This window comes from Globicephala melas, chromosome 7 (assembly GCF_963455315.2).
Source record: "Globicephala melas chromosome 7, mGloMel1.2, whole genome shotgun sequence".
In the NCBI taxonomy this organism is placed as follows: domain Eukaryota; kingdom Metazoa; phylum Chordata; class Mammalia; order Artiodactyla; family Delphinidae; genus Globicephala; species Globicephala melas.
The window spans coordinates 103,387,102-103,401,283 of NC_083320.1; the positions used below are offsets into that span (position 1 = coordinate 103,387,102).

At 48.3% G+C, this 14,182-nt stretch overlaps 1 protein-coding gene across 30 annotated transcripts in view; it reads right to left on the reverse strand.

Moving 5' to 3' along the window:
• The window catches only part of CLASP1 (cytoplasmic linker associated protein 1), a 264,028-nt gene that overhangs the window by 92,130 nt on the left and 157,716 nt on the right, over nt 1-14,182 (reverse strand). For 18 of the 30 annotated variants that reach the window (XM_060302561.1, XM_060302564.1, XM_060302557.1 and 15 more), the window contains 6 exons: nt 10,851-10,910; nt 9,090-9,167; nt 7,418-7,585; nt 6,779-6,828; nt 6,015-6,185; nt 3,836-3,859 (listed from right to left, as the gene is read on the reverse strand). In XM_060302561.1, the coding sequence (XP_060158544.1) occupies nt 3,836-3,859; nt 6,015-6,185; nt 6,779-6,828; nt 7,418-7,585; nt 9,090-9,167; nt 10,851-10,910 (551 nt within the window). The remainder of the gene's footprint in view (nt 1-3,835; nt 3,860-6,014; nt 6,186-6,778; nt 6,829-7,417; nt 7,586-9,089; nt 9,168-10,850; nt 10,911-14,182) is intronic. The other 12 variants (XM_060302570.1, XM_060302562.1, XM_060302569.1 and 9 more) reach the window with 1 other exon arrangement.

The following is a 14,182-nucleotide window of genomic DNA, read 5'->3' on the forward strand; positions in this document are numbered from 1 at the left end:
AAGCCTGCTCAATAAATGCAACAAACAGTAAAAATATACTTCAGTTCTACCCTATGACCTGTTAATGACATATTCACTCATACCGTGTTTTGACAGGGACAGAAAGAAGATGTGAAAAAGGAAAAAAAGTCAGCGTTAAGTCAAAGACATGGAAATGGGGTATTAGGGAATGCTACAGCAGAAAAAAAATTCTGGAGGGAGAGACAAGAGGCGCATCAACAAACACACACATCCAGAGAAAAGCAGACCCAGAGGACAACAGACCTGTAAGAGCAGTGCAGCCCTTGACTTTTGTGGAATAAAGACAGAACATCCGTATCTCGTGGCCCGTTAATAACAGCCAGTCACACTGCCATTCTTCTAGAAAAGCCCTCAGGACTGGAAACTAAACCTGTGAACTGGTTTAACCTGGAAGCACGGTTTTCCTACGTCCAGTTTAGCCTAAGACAGTTATACATCATTCGACAGCCTCTCCCCACTCGGGTCTTTGTCTCCATTTTGAGGCGTGACAATGAAAAGGTCTCCAGGTAAATCTCACTCTCCAGTTGGGACGTTTGGGTCCAGGAACCTGCTTTTACACCCACTGTCTGGGGCACAAAAAGCCCAACCTCTCGAGTCGCACGTGGCATTTTTGAAAGAAACAAAATTTGCAAAGTTGATCACCTGTAAATTTTGCTACCTACAGGTACCGCCCGCCGCTCCATAACTTCACTCATGTTTTTTAAAGATAAAAGTAAAAGAAGTTTATAACTTTTATTTTTTTATACATACATATTTTTTCATTGTGTAAAAAGGCCAAATTCTTAAAATTCAGAGCTCTTCGACAGACACACGGCAATACCAAATGTTTTATTTCCCAGTAAAAGAGAACTAAATCTAAGTTCCTTTTCCAGAAGAGCAGACAAGGCTACATAGTTTTTATTGTGTAACCTTAATTAAAATCACCAGTAGTTAAGCATGGCCTTTGACTACACTTAGTAACATATGATTACCTACACTCTGAACCCATCACTACGTTGTTGGTACCAACAGGTCACTGAAGTATTTTAACTCTTCATTTAAAATTATTTATTTGGGGGAAAAAAACACGAATAATACATTTCCTAAACCCAGCAGCTAAATTTAAAAGAAAAAAAAAAAGCATGAGATGAGAAGATGCGAGTCATTCGTTTCCACACAACTGGAGTATCTGCAGCCACCCCTGGTACCCGCAGAGACTGGCTGGTTCCAGGGCCGGCCGGGGATGCTTGAGGCCACAGATGCTCGAGTCCCACAGCTGCCCTGCACAGACTGTGCAGTTCTGTAAGTTTACTGACAACAATCCGCCTATAGTGGGCCCACACGCTTCAAACCCATGTTGCTCAAGGGTCCAGGGTAATCATAATAAACTCTCTCACGAGCAGCGTAACAGACACTATCAATGCTTCCTTTTCCAAATCCCCCAAATCACTGAACATAGTAACACACTGAAAGATAACCTGGAAATAAACTTTCGTCCAAAAGTTGAGCTTTGAGTCCTTCACAAAAAATATTTATCTGATTAGTCATAAACATCAGAGTGGCTACTTGGTATGTGAGATAGGTAACTCCCAAAGACTATTTGTTTTTCTCAATTACGATAATAAGGGAGTGGCCAGGTTTCAAATGTATTGCCTGAATTCTGAATTTAGAGCATCCAACCACTGATTCAAAGTCATATCTTTGCCTCGTGATGCAAGTGCCTAGCGCTTGCCTCAGGAGCTAGATAGTAAAATATTCAACAGACTTTATTAACAAATCTTCAAAAGGCCCATAATGATCCCTAAAATTCAGACAGAAAACTCATGACAAGATGCTAAGTGATACTCGCTGCATGTGTAGCTTTTCTAAGCAGGCCTGCTAAGTTTCAGAGCTGAAACAAACAGAAATGACGGCCTAGAGGGGCTCCAGTTCACAGGCCTCCCGGGGCCTCTGTATTCTGTCTTGTCATCACACAAAGCTGGAGGCTCTGAGCGGCCAGTTATGTGATAGCCTGGATGGCCCTGGGACTGAGGCCAAGGCGCACGGGGCTGCCCCGATAAGGTTCTCTTCTGGCTGATTCTGAACTCTATACGATTAAGGGCCCACAGATCAACCTCCACTTTCCTACAAGAAGGAGAACCAGAAAGAGACTTCTCATCCTCAGCCTCCTGCACCATAACTAAGTAAGCAACCTTCTGATCTTGCTCTGGACAGGTAAAAGAAAACTCACAGAAAGAAGAAAAAAAAAAAAGTTCAAAAACCCCACTGCTGCATGGAATCACAGGCTGATTTTGATTGTGCTATATAGGTATACGAAATCAAGCAGGGCATTCTGCAAAAAATGTATAACTTCCCACATCACTTCTTCACTTTTCATCTGATGAGACGAAATACATTATTGTATTCCGCCCTCCACTCCGCAACCGTCTAGGCTGAGGAAATACTTAGGATGGTTTCTTGGGGAAGGAGAGATATAAAATGACTCATATCAACGAAAAAAATGAAGAAAATCACACTCAGCCTCAGTCTCCTATCACAAATGACGCCCTCGTCGTGACATGGGCCTTTTGTCCATTTTTCATTTTGGAAACTTTTCATTTCAAAAACTTATCCGACCCCAAGAACCACCAGCGGGGCTTGGTGAATGTTCAGAGCCCCTGCTCCTTCCAAAGCTAGTCAGCATTTTCGGGGGCAGGGCCTAGGACTCTGCCCCTGCAGCAAGCACCCCGGTGATGTTTACGATGAGATGAGTTTGAAGAACACTGATCTTTTTTTTTTTTAACACAGAAAAGAACATTGATCTTGAGACTATGCTCCTCTTTTTTAAAAGTTCCGTTCCGATTTTTCCTTTGCAAGTCCCTCAGGAAGTAGTGCACATCTCGAGATAAAACCCAGTCTCCTCTGCTGGCTGGCCTTTTAGAGTGGCTAAATAATACAGGAAAGTTACCTAGCAGTTCCTAATTGTTAAATCATCCTGAGGGTTCATGGGTCTAAGCCATTCCCTTAAGCAGACGAGGTTAACTCTAAATTTCAATTATTTGAAACATCGTGCTTACTATCTAGAGACTTTGCAAGGTCGATCTTGTCTAGCATGTTCTAATCAAAGACCTGTACCAATGAGAACAGCTCCATCTAAAATTCAAAAGAATGAAACATCAGAAAGAGCCTCTTGAGAATGAGACAAAAAGAAAACAAAGTGGACATGGGTTTGTGTATTTCTTCCACCAGCTATGTTCCTGTGTGTCACAGAGGACGAGGCTGCTGAGTGGATGAACCAAGGTATATGAATGAATGGGGTATGCGTCAGTGAGACAAACAGAAATGGTATCACACAATTCAGCAGTTTTAGGGGAGAGGAAACAATTTTTTTCACGTCTAGAAATTACCTGCCGGAAAACCTTCACCAGCCTTGAACCTGAATTGACGATGGACACTTAAATTTATGTTTAAAAGAGGAAAGGCAAATCCTGAGAGGCCCACAAAAGCACAAAGTGAGGAGGACGAAACGGAAGCTGAGGTGGTGCTTCAGGGGTGACAGCAGCTGGGACCCACGAGGTCACGTGACCCCCCTCCCAGTGTGGGCTCAGAGCGACGCCACGTACAGCACACTCAGGGCCCAAATTCACAAGCACAACGACCACACAAGAAAGGAGAGGAGAGCTCAGGTTGGGGGAAGGCAAAACCCAGTGGAAACAGGATGAAGAAGAGTGGAGGGATGCACGTGCAACGTGTCATGCAGGGACCCCGGGGAGGGCGAGGGCGCCAGGCAACACTCGTGGGGACAGAGGACCAGTGAGAGGGAGACACAGCTCGGCCACAGAGACAAACTGCTTACCCTCCGCTTTGGTGGCAGTGCCATCTTTAAGCAAATTAAAAAACAAGGGAAGGGACAACAGGGAACAGTTAGTCGCATCAAAAAAATTAAAAAGCAGAATGTTATTATTGGCTACTAAAGAAGCAAAAGTACAGTTTAAAATAAAATTAAAAGGGAAACAAGTTCAACAGCAAAGCAGAGTCGGAAGCAAGTAAGTGGTGCACCTTCTACCGAAATCAGCTTAGGACAATGTGCTTCTGCCTGCAGAAGACAAAACACGAAAGGGCAGCCCAGGGTCGCGCCTCAGCTGACAGACTGACTGTGTTTCTGATGTGGCCCAACCTCATCCTCTGAAGAGTCCCCTGTTTTTTGGAACAAAGCACCAGCAGAATAAGGGGGGGCGGGGAACTAAAGGACACCCCAAGGACAGAGGCAGTCAGTGAGCAGCTCCGAGAAGCTGGCTACAGCAAGGCCTGTCCCAGCCACACAGCGAGCAGCAAGACCGTCCAGCTCGGTACCTGAGTCAGGGCCTAGGGGCTCCGTGTCTCCCCTCACGCGTCTGGACTCTAGAAATTTGGAAAAGGATCATGAGCTTTAACGCTACACTCCTCACAGACGTAACGTGTCAACCTCGGTAGTACTTGTAACTGCTCCTCCGAAGGGTTATGTTGTATCTGGGGGCTGATTTTTTTGGTTCTTGCTGACTTGGACATCAGGAAAGCAGAGGTCGAGCTCTCAGGAAATGCTGGGAGAATGGGGAATACTCCAGTCTTGTCATTCGAAGAGGTAACACTGGGCTGAAAATTTACCATCAGCGCTTCTAAAAGGTCATTTCTGTGTCATCAGACCAGAAGACCCAAGTGCCTTGACTAGCGCCAAGCGGAGTCCACAGGGTCCGTATTAAAATAGCTCAATCATGCACCGAAAAACAAGGACTGCTGTAACTTTACTCAGGTTTTCAAGCAATGAAACAAACACTGACTACAGATTCTCAAGGTGGATCAGACGGAACTAAAATGAACAGAAAGCCTTCCCACCTGACTTCTCTCTTGGTAAGCACACACCAACATGGGATCCTAAACACGCTTACGTGACTTTGTAAGAGTTAAATAAACCAGAGAAAAGGAGAGCCCTTACTGGGCATCTTCCCAATCTCAATGAGGCATTTCTGTAGAGAAAACAAGACCGACTTAACAATGTCCCACAACATACACCTTACCTTTTAAACTAATAACGTTCCTATCACGACCGCAGTTCCCTTCGCCGTACAGGATAATGGTTGACAAAGGACTTTTATATAATGTCACCTGTCCCTACCCCGTGTCTGAATTAGGTGGCTATTATTACAACTCATTTATGGGTAGAGGAAACACAGCCTGGTCAGGGTCACTGAGCGACTCAAGGTCGGGCCTGGTAACCTCCTCTCGGTGTTCTCTCGCTCTGCTTCCATGCTTTCAGAATATTAGCTGTAGGACTGACTTTGGAATTACTCTGTAAACCGCACAAGTAATAAGTCTCGATGTTTCATGAAGCTTGAATTGTATTCGTTTCCTTAAGATCCAAAATAAAATGGATCCAGCGAGGTCTCCAGACTTTGGCTTTGAACAACTCTGCTTTCACAAAAACAAACTCAAACTATCAGCCTTACCCCCAGTAGATGTGCAGCGTCTGCTGAAAAACTGACCTAGCATTCTGTCAGATATTCCTTTGAAAATAATCTTTTTACTCTTCCGGGCTTTCATCGGAGTAGGTACCCACTCCTCCCAAGGTGACACAGGGAAGGAAGACACCCTTCTGTACAACAGGCGATGCTGGTTGCTGAGTCCCTCCTGCTCCTCCGGAGCGCCCCCCCGCCCCCGCACTTCAGGCTCTCCACCCAGGTCAGGAGGGGAGGAAACCCAGCCCTGGCCACACAGGAGGAGTCTGGGCAGCTGGGAAGGGGCACAGGGTGCTGAGGCATGCGTCCCCGACCAGGGTGATGCCCCAGAAGCAGGGACACCCACCAAAGGGTGGCTGCAAACCAGTGGCCAGCACAGAGGTCAGCGCGCAGGTCAGCGCCCAGACGCACGTACTCTGAAAGGTCAGCCCTGCAACCGCCTCAACTCCGGTTCCTGGTAATTTGCTACACGGACGGATTGGAGCAGAGGTTAAGGGTTATCTCGAACGGCAGACTCGGGGGCAGGGTCGCAGGGCTGGTTACCTAAGGAGGCGTACGAGCCCGGAGGCAAGGCCGCTGCGGAGCTGAAGGGCGCTGCACCGGGAGCCGAGGGGACCTTGGATTTGGCGCTGGCGGCTGCGTTCACGTCTATGTCGCTTCGAGAGCGCTGCAGGGACCCCGTGGTGGACACGGATTTGCTGCTGACTGTGGAAGCTGCGGGGGGAGGAGGGAACCTTAGCAACGACGGTAAGGGCCACGTGAGAATGTTAGACCTGTATCGCTGACGCATGCCCTGCTTCTCCTGAGAACAGGAGTCAAGCTCTGACAAAGGCTGGAGCACACAGCGCCGGCCGACAGTGTCCCCTGCTCGCCGGACACAGCTCAGCCGATGCTGCAGGAAGTGACAAGTGGCCGCAGCTCCGCAAGCCCCCGTCATCAGAGACCATAAACCCCACAGAAATGGACCACGTTTCCAGTTCACGTGAGCACCGAAGTAATGAAAACTCGATCATGTCTGGCCAGGGTGGCAGGAAGGCGCACGCCAAGCTGGACGCTCCCCCTCTTGGGAACGTCCCCTCCTGTCCTCCCACAGCCATCAGCTGCCTGCTGCTCGGAACATCCCGAGCGGCCCCCGCTCCCCTGGCAAGTGCGCAGAGCACAGAGGCGCCCCCCACGGCAGCTCTGTGGGCGAGGACAGGTCTGCCGGCCCGGTGGGAGCACGGGGCACGGCGGGCCCTCCGCAGACCCTTCCAGCCGCTGCTCAGCCCGCCCCAGGCTCAGGGCCTCCCCCGCGGCGCCCGCCTTACCTCTGGAGGTGGCACTGCCAGTAGGGCTTCTCTTGGCGGAGAGCGGCCGACTGGAAATAAAGGGACACGTCTGTCTATTATCAAAGGTGCACTGTATCTGCATTGATACAAATACAATCTACAGCGGGAGAATATGATAATAAAGAACGGCTTCAGGCTTCCCAGAATTCTACAGGTACCTTGGACCACAACCTTATGAACCCCCGATTTCGGAAAAGCTTTAGCATTATATTTTGGACTATCTTTCAAACACACGGAGGGAAGTCTTAAACAGCAACAGGGATCAGAGGTACTGAGAGAAGATGGCAGCACGTTCAGTCCCAGGGTTTGAAAGCCCTCCCTTTCCAGAGCTGTCTCCAAGTTAACGCTTCTATTATCTTAGAAGACACCCTGAACAACTCGCTTGTGTTACTCCAAAACTGTGTTCCAGGACTGCCATGTAAATTTAAGTACAAACTACCTGCCTCAGGGACCAGGGACCAGGGACCAGGCCACTCGTTTCTCACCATCCCCACAGCATCTTCCCCAGCACCAGCCTCCACCTGAATTAAGGGGGAATGGCAACGGCACGCAGACAGACAAAAGCACAGGGAGAGTCTGCGTGCTCGTGCAGCCCATTCTTCACAGCCGGGCCCTTACTTGAGACTCTCCTGCGAGCTGGAGGATGAGCGGTCTGACTGGGGCAGCGACACCACGCTGTCCGAGCTCTTCAGGTGGCTTTGCAGAGCCCTCTGGTAGGAGGGCTCCAGAGTGTGGTACAGGTGCTCCGCTTCTCTGCTGAAGTGACTGTGGAAACCCCAGTAACACCTGGAAAACACGCAGCCTCCTGTCAACGGGTATGCACCCGGGACGCTGTCAGGGAGGGACCCCCCCCGCCCCCCACCGCCAGCTCCTGCGACCGGCGGCAGCTGCGGCCTGAGGAAGCGTGGGAACCGCGGAGGTCTGGTGGATCCTCACTCCCAGCTCCCGTTCTTGGTGACTCCGGCCCAGCTGTCTGACTCTCAGTCGCATTAATGAAATGGATAAAATGGAAATTAAAGAGCCTGACTCGCAAGACTGGGAGCCTCAGGGAAGATGGAGCCGAACCAACGAGAACGACACCCAGAACGCGAGGGGGACTCGGTCATGGACGCTTTTATCAATGCAATGTGACGCTCCCTGGTTCCAAGTACTTAAAACGGCTTTAGGTAACGAGAACAAAAGAAAACCAGGACGAGGCTCACAGCTACTTGAAACCTGTACTGTGTTACGATCAAAGGACAAGAAAAAACTGGGGTGGAGGCACCAAATACAAGATGAGGGTGAAGAGCAGCGTACGCAGACCGTTCACAAACCCGCTCCTCCTAGTTTTTACTTTTTAGCCACGGCTTGTCATGTCCCTTCTTTTGGTAGGAACTTCCCAGCACGAGATTGCAGTGAGCACTTGAGGGTCAAGCGGGAGTCCTCCACACACTCTGAAACCAGGGAACTACGGCTTAACTGAGAAAGCAGTCGGAGCAGGAAGTGCGAGGTCAGGGTGTGCTCGTGCAGCCGAGCAAGTCCGCAGTGTTCCAGGATGTAAGGACTGGCTTTAACCCGTGTCAATTAGAAGAGCCGGTCGACTACGAAAGCGCAGAGAAACAGCCACAGGGCAAAACGGGAAGCTCTTCTTCTCTCTGAGCTGCCCGAGAGGGAGGACATCTTGGCGTCAAGCTTCAGCTACTTACGGTCACGATGGCAGCTTCACCCGCAGGATGGCGCTGCACGTGGAGACCCAGCCTCACGACTGCAGCATAACCAGTCCTGATGGCCAGACGGCCCCAAACGTGAGCGGGGACAGCGAGCTGTGGTCTGCGACCAGCCCCCCTCCCTCCTGGAGGGGCTCACTGCCCCGGCATGCCACCCCGCCGATGCCTGCAGAGCTGTGATCCCAGGGAAAGGATCTCCGTGAGCGGGATTCTTCACGGCAAGTCAACAAGCCACTGGGACCCACAGAGCTTAGTGAGTGAGAGACAACACGGGGCACGCAGACAAGTGCTTTGCCAGCTCACGCAGCAATTTCTCATAAATTTAAAAATGGGCTTTCTGTGTCTACCTCAGTCCACTTTATGTTCAAATAGTACCAGCCTTTCAGGCCTGGACACTCAACTCAACAACCCTCGAAACAGAAAACTAGAGAGATATTTTGAAATGGCCTTTTGGGTCATATTTAAAGGTCCTGATTAACAAAACATGTCCATGTGACTTAATAAGCTTTCATGAGGCGATCTGGACAGGACACCTGAAACATAAAAGTAGTGAATCGGGAAAGTGGTGTTCAGCCAACACTTACTTTCTGGCTTCTATCCGTGCTTCCGAATCAGCGTCATGTATTCCCTTCTTTATTGTTTCCGCTAATACTGATATGTGTCTGGATGTTTAGAAGACAAAGCAGGAACAATCATCAATATATGGTCTTATGCAGATACAAACAGGTGTTGAGAAATAACTCCCAAACGGCAACGTGGAAGGTACAGGCCCTTTGTGCCCAGAGAGTCAACAAACATGCAGCCTAGAAAATCAGCACACTCCGCAGACCTGGTAACTCATTCACGATTCTGTCCCAGTACCTATTCCCACCCCTTCCCCACCTAAGCACCTGATAACCCTACTCTCCTGGGACTTTTTTTTTTTTTTTTTTTAATTAAGTAATGGCTGATGTATTTCGGGCCATGCTTACTTAGTTCAATCTTTTATGAACTCAAACAACAAAACCCTTCCTTCTCCATGGTCAGAACAAGTTTCCATGGAAATTATAATGGGCTAGTAATGATCCTAATACTGCAGAGACTCTCTGCATCAGGTTTCTGTAATTAAAGAATGTTTTTTCAAGTTCCACTACATACATAACATGAACAATTTTATGAAATTATGTCTCTGTTTTACACACAGGTGTTCTCTTAGTTACGTTCTACCCTAGCTGAGAAGAAATCGTTAAACTGTCTCGTTGAATACTGAACGGTTTTAAGAAAAGGGCGATGACTGGAGTGAAGAGTTTCACAGGCCAAAGGCGAGGCACCAGTCTTACCAGCACCCCACCTCAGTCCTCAGTCCTTCACTCACCCAGCAGGCATTTGGTGAGAACCTGCCAAGCGGCAAGGCTGAGCGGAAGTGAATAAACACATGAGGCCACATCTGAGTCAATCACGCTTTCCTGCCCTGCTCACCTGGCCCCGGTGCTCAATCCCTCATTCCACCTTCCCACTCTAAATTCCAAAACTATCACCAAATAAAGAGGATATAATACCCAAGAGATTAAAGAACAAGAAAGTATTTTTTAAATGTGTGACCATCTTCTCGATCCAAAGTATTTTCAGATGAACTTCCACCTCTGGGAGGCCTGGCTTTTTCGTCTCTGAGCACTGCAGGACTGAACTGGACTCCAGGCGTACTCATGTGTTAAACTCCCACTACTCGTAACCCGTTTAGTATGTTGTAAAGTTCTTCACAAACTATACAACACACCATGAAAAACCGGGTGGCACAGTATCATCATCTATCAGCTCCAAATATAACTCAGAAAGAATAACAGGCACCTAAAATGGACAGGAACTAAAAATGGCAAAGAAGGAACCTCAAAATAGAGACAAGCTTCTGTAAGAATTCTGCATCATGAGGATGTGAAACTTACCACACACCAGCCTGAATAAAGAGAAAACTGCTGACTTTCTGACACAGAGGGATCAAAAAGAAAACTTTCAAATGAGTGAAATTCCTTTAAGGATTTTCAAAGTTACCCCTCGCCTACTAAGAGCAGCTTTAAACCTTTTTTAACTCGTTGGGACTGACAGGATGCCAGGCAGCAGATCAGAGCCACTGCAGAGTGAGTCCTGGCCGTGCAGTGTCCCGGGGCACCCCGGGTCACACCTCAAGGCTAACGTGACAGTCAATGGAGCTCACTCCTCACATCAGCATCAGGAGAAATAACACCAGTAATCACGCAAATAAGCACTTGGATTCCTTCACTTCTTGTAAAAAGTGGGTTGGACCACTCGCTGAGATATTAAATCTCAAGATTCAGTTCAGAGGGAAAACCAGCAACTCAGATGCTCACCGTTCCAGTGAATGTGTCTGCCATTCTTGTAAAAGTAAATCTAAAAATTCAAAACAGCGCCTGAAAATTGTGAAGAGAAAAAGATGTAACTTAGTCATTTGTATGTTAATGAAAATAAAAGCTTTTTTCTTAAGTGACCCTACACTACTTTTTATAATTGATAAATTTCTTCTATTTTTTTCTTTTTTTTTCACGGTATGCAGGCCTCTCACTGTTGTGGCCTCTCCCGTTGCGGAGCACAGGCTCCGGACGCGCAGGCTCAGTGGCCATGGCTCACGGGCCTAGCCGCTCCGCGGCATGTGGGATCTTCCCGGACCGGGGCACGAACCCGCGTCCCCTGCATCGACAGGCGGACTCTCAACCACTGCGCCACCAGGGAAACCCTCTTCTATTTTTTTTTTTAAGATTTTTTTTTTTTTGGATGTGGACCATTTTTAAAGCCTTTATTGAATTTGTTACAGTGTTGCTTCTGTTTTATGGGGTTTTTTTTTGGTTTTTTGGCCACGAGGCATGTGGGATCTTAGCTGCTGGACCAGGGATCAAACCTGTACCTGGAAGTGCAGAGTCTTAACCACTGGACCACCAGGGAAGTCCCATCTTCTATTTTTTTTATGATTCAAAAAATGGAACATAAAGATGGAATCAGAACTGACTGAAAACCAAAGCAGATCGAAATAATTAAGCACCTATGGTGGTCCTGAAGAAAAATCACAAAGTTATAGGGACAGGATACAGGAGAGTTCCCTTCAAATCAGTAACTTGGGCTTCATGGCAAGGGTGTATCACTGTTGTTGGTTTTTATTCCACCTCAAATGATACATTAATACAGGAGCTACAGGTGCACAAAAGATCTGAGTGCATTACAGATTCAGGGAATTAGTCTTTGCATTAATTCCAAAGAATGCCTTGTACAAAGAAAGTAAAACATACCCTGGAAAACAAAGTGTTTACCCAATTTTCCTGCCAAGTATTTAAAACAGATTTTTCTCTAGCTACTTGGCATTTTCCTCTCTGCAACCTTTCAACATCCTTTCTTCTCACTTCTGTAACCTTTCTTGGTCTGATCTGTACACAAAAACAATGCTGGTCTCATCTCCTTTGGATTACATCACCACTTCGGGTCCTACCTCGTCATCATTTCCTTTTTCTAAATTCCAGGATAACTATCTTTGTAGGAATAAATATTATTAGACTTAAGGAACCCACTCAAGGAAATAAATCAGAAGGCAATCTTTCTCTAACGATCAGACTTTCTTTCCCATGATCTTCCCAACTCAAAACCTCATAATCCACACAATTAATCACTCAGTAAATCTTGAATAAACCCTTCCCCTATGCTAGATGCCAGACATACAATGGTAACCGAGACACAATCCACTGAGCAAGACAGACAAGGAACCGTTACCACGTGATGTGCCGGGAGCACAGGGGCTTCAGAGGGCTCAGGGGAGTTGCACAGCTCAGTCCCAGGGCTGCTGCTAATAGTGGGGGCCGGGGGAGCGGTCGGCGAAACAAATCTTCTCCAAGGAGAGACACTGACCTCTGCCCACACCCTTTCTCACCACCGCTGTCCCCCACCCCCCCGCCCCAGCCCAGGCCACGGTCACTCTACCTCTGCCCTTTGTCCATGTCATTTCCTGGTGTGGACTTCCCTTGTCTCTTTATGTGTGTATGCATATGTCTACGTTTACTTATTTCTTAGTGAATCCAGCCATCTTTAGTGCTAATTCTTGTCTTCAATGTGTTTCAGAACAATCTATTTCATCGAAAATATGCCATGTAAATTAGGTTTTGTCTTCAACTTTTTAGAAGGCTAAAATCATATACAGAAGTACATCGATGTTGGCATTATTTAAACCCTCTGCATTACTTAAGCACTTCGGTTAGAACTTCTACCTTTTCTTCACTGAGTCGTACTCCTCATTCATAGGGCAGCTCAGTCTTTTTTAACTTGTCTAGGAGGCTTCTAGGGAATATATCAGCTAGTTTTAATCACTGCCCTCTGAATTCCTAAATCCACAATACGTACGTTGCAACTCACTCTTACGTTGCTTTGCATTATTGTTTTTAATCTCCCCAACTAAATTATAAACTTCTTAAAGGCAGGGAGATTGGGCAATCCATTTCTTACAAGTTCTATGAAGTGAAGCTAGCGACAGGTTGAATACAGGACAGAAAGCGCACTGCCTTCGTTACACTGCCCCCTCTGGCTCTCTTTTCCTTCCTGAAGGCAGAGGGACTGGGCCCAGATGGTCCCTAGTACTCCTTTCAGCATTAAGACACATGGCTCCAACTAAACACAGGAATGCCAGTCTGGGTGTGCGGCTCGGAAACCGGTGAAGGGGGTGGCATGTCTGCTGTCACAGCGACTGCACGTTGCTACTCAAATTCAGCACCACAGGCTAGAACTGTTAAACGCTAGGGACCGAAGTGTTACCGCCTGAGCTTCTTATGTTGACGCCCTAACCCCCAGTATGATGGTATTTGGAGACGGGGCCCTGGGGAAGCAGTGGGGTTCACGGGGGGTCCTGAGAGTGATGCTCGCCTGACGGGATTAGTGGCCCTCTAAGGAGGGCGCTCCCCGGCCCCCACCGCCACGAAGACACAGCAAGAAAGCTGCACCTGCAAGCTGCTTCCATTAGAACCCAGCCCTGCCGGACCCTGACCTCAGAATTCCCGGCTCCAGGGCGGTGAGAAAATACCTGCCTGTTGTGTAAGCTGCCCTGCGCACGGTATTTCTGTTACAGCAGCCCAAGCTGGCTGATACGCTAAATATCCTGTAACGTTCCCCACAGAGATGTGTCGCTTCACCAGAGGAACCGCCTTGCCCAAAGCAAACATGCTCTCCAAACTGCTCATGGAAACCCAAATCAACAGTGACAATATAACTGCAGCAGAAAATTCTCAGGATGGCTGCCATTCACTGAGCTTCCACCAAGCGTCAAGCCCCTTCTACCGAAGTGACTGAGAACCTGCAGAACAGCTCCCTCCCCAGCACATGGGAAGTCCACCACCAGCCCGCACCTCGATGGCCAGGCGCTGGCCTTGGGGGGTTGGAGGGTGCCCGGAGCTGCTCTGCCCCCGAGGGCGGCTGGACTGTGGGTCAGCGACAGTCCACCGAGCCACGCTGCTGGAACAGTCAGCCTTTTCGGTGGAAGGAGAACGCGTCTTTCTCCCTGGCTTTACGTAGCTGGCTCATTCCCCTCTTTTCTCCCTTGCCTTCCATGTGGCTGGGAACACGACGGCGATTGGGGCCGCCTCATGCTTGGAAGGATCCCCCCGCCTGTGAAACCCTGGTGGGTCCAACGTGACAGCCCAGGAAAGGAGAGGAA